Genomic DNA, 5,567 nt, shown 5'->3' with positions numbered 1-5,567 from the left:
ATGTTTTCTTTGTATATATTTGTTTTGCAATGGGAGGCTGGAGGTGGGGTTGTAGGTGACTGTCTTCCTGCTGCTGGTATTCCTGAAAGTGGCACAACCAGTGATAGCGGCCGGAGACAGTGTGGGGACAGAGACATGCTGATCGAAGAGCTGCATAAGAGCCCGAGAGGCGAGGGTGGCGAGGCAGGGGGAACCTACGAGAATGGTGGAGGTGGCATGGAGGAAGGTGCTGGAGGACACGACCCAAACCTGCAGGGAGGCGCCGGAGGGGAAAGTGTAGATGGGGACTCTGAACCGCCCACATCTATCATAGTCACCAACCTTACACTGGAAACCTTCGAGCAGCAAGTGGAACGCGTGAGTTGATGGACTTGACAATGGTTTAGGGGAAGGCTGATCCTGCAGGCTGTCACTGCTGAACATTTTGACGTTTGTGTGTTTGTGGGATGGTAGTTGACCAGTGAGTGTTAGATGTGAATGCTGCGATACTGGAGGTAAACCATCTGACAAATTTATGAATATACTCTCAAGACACTTGTACATTGTGAAAAGTAGCCAGCCATCTAGGTATGAAGGTGCAGGCTCTCCAAAGCCATTTGACAAGCTACATTGGCACCAATTTTCATTTTATATACTTTTTAGCAGTTCCTTGTGTATTCTATTGCCGCATCCTATCCAGGACAACTAAACTTGGGGACATTGCGGAAATGGGGTTTTGGGGTGGAAGTTTTTTGGGGGGAAAACCTCAAAAGTCTAAGGACAAAATCATCGGTTTTGGGGAAATTCTCATAAAAAGTTAACAAACGAAATATTCACCACCCAGGACCTCTGTTATGCTATCCTGCACTTTGAAGTTACTAACCATGCTAATTATTGGGGCTATCTCCTAAATGCCGTTATACTATACAGACCAATAGAATTGCAATAATACCTCCCATCTATTTTTTTCCCTCAATTCCAAGCAAACTTATGGACCTGATGCAAAAGTGGTATTTTAGAATGAGAGATGCCAAATTTAGACATTTATGAAAAAGTTTAGGGATGAGATGCCATATTTGGAGAACTTAGAAACTTTCAGCCTAATCTAACAGAGGGACCTGTTCTGTGTGTTTAGGTAGTAGCCTTGTAAACAGAAGTGAAAGGAATGGTTCCCAGCTCATGGGTTGATTAATTACATGAGAATAAGATGATAGATCAGATAGATGCACATGATGAGTTTGGAGTAAGTGCAAATAAGAATATACTAGTTATAAATTCATGGATGACAAAATATTCAATGAATAGTTCAGGAAAATAGGAGTCATTTTTTGCAATAGAAAATTTGCTTGTTCTGGTACATTGTTATGTTTGAGAATTAGATAACCATTTGTATTGATTACATGACTGAAATACCACTTTTATTTATTCTGATGCTGGTATGTGTGAATGATAATCTTGTTATTTTCAAGATAAGGTGACAATGTACATCCCATCTTTGTGTTTTATAACTAATTCTAAAAAGTTATACATTTTACTGTCATATTTCACTAATCAATTTAATTTACTATGTAAAATAATTTGAAATGACGAAAGCAGGATTGAATAGAGAGAGAAGGAAAGATAACAGACCAGAGGAGGGTGAGGGACAAATAAAATGAAGTAAGGAAAGCAGGTGTAAAGGAAGATGAACTAAAGATGCTTGCTTTTGATTGAAAATAAGAGAAATAGGAATGGAAGGACTGTAAACGAGTGAAAGAACGGAAGAGGATAAAAATAAGATCAAAAGAAAAAGGGACACCAAGGAATGGGATTGATGGAGTTGAGATGGAAGACAGCAAATTAGATCAATGGGAGTACATCATTTCTGCCTAGTAATGTTTCCTTTTCTGATCATTTACCCACACAAGTATGTATATCCAAGGAGGATGATTGCTTATCACTATCACTGTTATGATAACGTGACACAAACAAGGTACTGTGTGTGTGTGTGTGTGTAGCAGCATAACCAAGTTTGTATGTTTCCAGTAGGTATTTTCTTTATCCTGATATACAAGTAGGTCAGATAAATTTTCTTCCTTATGTCTGTTAAATACTTATTCTTAACATCTCAGTTTTGTATTCTTAAGTACAAGCATCAAGTATTAAAGTTCTGGTTATGATAAATCTTATAATAACTATTACTGTAATTAAGGAAGATTTCTGCTGCCTACCTTCCTCTTCTTGCATCTCTCTCTCTCTCTCTCTCTCTCTCTCTCTCTCTCTCTCTCTCTCTCTCTCTCTCTCTCTCTCTCTCTCTCTCTCTCTCAGTTGGGAATTATATCCTGATGGTTATTTTAGAAACTTTCTTTGACTGCTACTCTATGCTTTGTAAAGTAAAACATTCTTATGGGTTATTTAACTTCCACCAGAAATTTAGATTTAGAATGCAACCATGATGAACAAAATAGAACTCAAGAGATATGGAGAATATGGTGTCAGGCTTGATAAAGAGAAGCAGGGCAGATGGAGATGGAGCAGCAGCACTAGTGTTATCATGAAGTAGGACACAGGTGCTTACCTCCTCCTAGATTACACACTGGCCAAAAATTAATATTGTGTGACTTAATGGAATATATTCCGTATTAAGTGTGGAAACCTTAAAGTAAACTGAAAATGTTCACGTATTAAATATATGTTTTATATTTATTATCCACTTTTTTATATATTCCTGATCAGATATTTGGTTTATTCCTTATTTGGTTTATTCCTTTACAAAAAACTTAAGTAGTACAGTTATCATAACTAATCTATTTTAGTTGTTTGGAAAAGGAAAAAATGAATAATATTGCCATCATAATTACTATATTCTGGTTGCATGGAAAGAACATCAGGTTAATGTAATTCAACAACTAGGTACAAATAATTCCTTAAGACATTTGTCCACATCTGTTACTCATGATGGATATTTGTTTCAGGAGAAGTTTGAATCCCTCTTCCATGAAATTGATGAAATGGTTAATTTCCAATACTTCAAGAGCTTCAGAAGAGTGCGGGTTAACTTTGCTACAGCTGAGCAAGCTACCAGAGGTCGAGAGAAAGTTCATTTGACTGAATTCAATGGTGAGACTATCAAGAGTTACTTTACTCAGGTAAGAAGGGTTACATGTGTAGTTTTCATAGTTATCTTACTAATTATCTTCTAATAAAAGATAGATTAAATAGTTGGCAAATAGGAACTTACACAAATTGTGTGTTCAATCTAAATTGGCAGTTTTCTAATTTAGTAAAATATTACTGATATACTTGTATATCAGAATCTTATTCAAGTAATCTTATTTTACAGCCCATCATCCTGGGAAGCAGTCGAGGGGGAGACCCACACTTGCAACCACCAGCACCTGAGAAGCAGTTCCTCATCTCACCGCCTGCTTCACCCCCAGTTGGCTGGGAGCCTGCTCCAGAGGCAGAACCTGTGGTCAACTATGATCTTATCTCAGCTGTAGCAAACCTTGCCCCAGGTTGGCCCATAGAAAAACTTTGATTAAGAATTAGTCGATCATTGCAGTTTTTTTGTGAAATTGGTATTATTAGATTGTTATATCATAAAATTTGTTTTATTTGTTTAATTGTAGTGCGATATCATTAAAACTTATTTTTCTTTCATAAACTATTTTTGTATTTTGTTTAAAACATGCAATATATGGCTATATAATATAAACTGAATAAAGCGGCTGTTAGTTATTCTCACAGAACACAGTGATATGCTCCTAAAGAAATACCAAAGTTGATGAATTCACACTTGATGAAATTAACCTCATTTGGGGCAATTGGTTTTAGAGAAATTTTGAAAATGTTGATTGCTTCACAGGAATTCTGAGTTGTGCAATAAATTGAATGCAGTTTAAAGTATTTTCAAAATTTTTTATTTAGTATATTGATTTCTTTCAGGTGAAGCTCATGAGCTGCATCCACCCATTGAGGATAAGCCTGGCATCATTGTGCATGTATGTGAGGAATGCCAGATTTGTGATCATCAAGGAGGAGCCAGACCCAGGATCACCCAGACCCGCAGACCACCCACTTAATGCATCATTCAGTTTAACCCAATAGCTTATAGTTTTGTGGGATGGGTGGGCTCTATACAATTTACTGGGAGGATGGTGTGAGAACGCCTTAAGGGTTTCCAGACCTAGGACACCTGACAATCCTCCATGTGGTGGCTCAGAGCTAGGGTCTGCCAAAACATTGTCTCTTGAGCTTGCTGAAATGGGGAAAGTCCTGCAAACTTTACTCAGAAGCCTATTTTCTCACCGAAGAAGTAATATATGTCTAGTAGCATATGTTGATTGTTCACTACCCAAATGGTAATTAGTAAGAAGCTGATAGTCCTCATACTCTATTTATGCATTGTGTAGGTGTATAATTCAAGCCAACTTTATAACTATACCAGTGCCTCCACTATCTCCCACTTGGCAGAACAGTGCTTATTACAGCAGTGGAGCTTCCTAAGTTCCTTAAAATGCCCATAATATTCAATGCTAATAAATTTGTAGAGTACTTGTATGTATATACGTATGTAAAAGTGCTATGAATGTATGTGTGCATGCTCATGTGTGTGTGTATGTATTGTATATATTTATGTAAAGTTATAAATTTGTAGTCAGAGAAGGCAAAAAAAGAAAACATTCAGCATAATCAGATGTATTTGCTCTACTTAGTAATCAAGCATAATTAGTAATGCTGTTAAATAAATTTATGTTTTTAAGTCTTTGAAGGTACTTTCGCTTTCCTTTTTTTGTTTTTTTGCAAGTAACTACTAAATTTATAGCAACCAACATTTAATTATGCAAATTGAATTCCACACTTGGGAAGCTCCATTGAATGCTTGAGGTATATTTCAGTTGTATATGTTATAAAGAAATGTGGTTTCCATATTTTGAAAATAGTATATAGATTTGTAATTTAAGCTTACTTTACAGTCAGTGCAATATGGATACATATAAAATTGTACAGTCTAACATATTTTTCTGTAAAGTCTATGTGACTATGCCAATACTAGTCGTTAGTTTTAACACAATGTATGTGGAACATGGGTCATGATAGATGTATGTTGTGCTGGGCTCCTCATTGTTGTGTTGATGGCTCCATCCTTACCCCATAGCACTTTTGGGTCATCCATCACATATACACATGTTGAACTCTCCTTTTCACTTGCACTTCTTCACTTATAAGTTTTTCCAAGTTCGGAGAAATCCCTTTTCTGTATTTTATTGATATAATGGGACATGACTTGGAATAATATATAAAGGCTATTTCTGTTTAGTATGTATTCCAAGTAATACAATATAAATATGAGAATTGTTCCAATTGGATTTGGGAAATATAATTGAGACAATTTTATAATCTAATTTAAATCTAAAACAAAAGCTTTACCTGAGGTTTATTTTTAAATAATTACCATCATGATGGGATATATTGTAGAACAAAAAGGAGTTACTTCTGTAATTTTGATCTCTGTCGTTATTGACCGTGACGTAAAGGAGTAGTTATTATTAGAATTTGGCACCATAGACAAATTCAATTCCATAACAATAAATTTGTAAACCTTT

The 5,567-nt window shown here is 36.1% G+C and overlaps 1 protein-coding gene across 1 annotated transcript; it reads left to right on the top strand.

Moving 5' to 3' along the window:
* Positions 1-5,567, top strand: LOC123499885 (calcipressin-2-like). The gene is made up of 4 exons (XM_045248419.1): positions 1-357; positions 2,934-3,107; positions 3,302-3,476; positions 3,907-5,567. The coding sequence occupies exons 1-4, from the start codon at positions 1-3 to the stop codon at positions 4,041-4,043; spliced, it is 843 nt and encodes a 280-aa protein (XP_045104354.1). The 3' UTR covers positions 4,044-5,567.

This window comes from Portunus trituberculatus, chromosome 50 (assembly GCF_017591435.1).
Source record: "Portunus trituberculatus isolate SZX2019 chromosome 50, ASM1759143v1, whole genome shotgun sequence".
Taxonomy (NCBI): Eukaryota; Metazoa; Arthropoda; class Malacostraca; order Decapoda; family Portunidae; genus Portunus; species Portunus trituberculatus.
The sequence above is the reverse complement of the archived record's forward strand: the minus strand, read 5'-3'. Positions and strand labels throughout refer to the sequence as shown.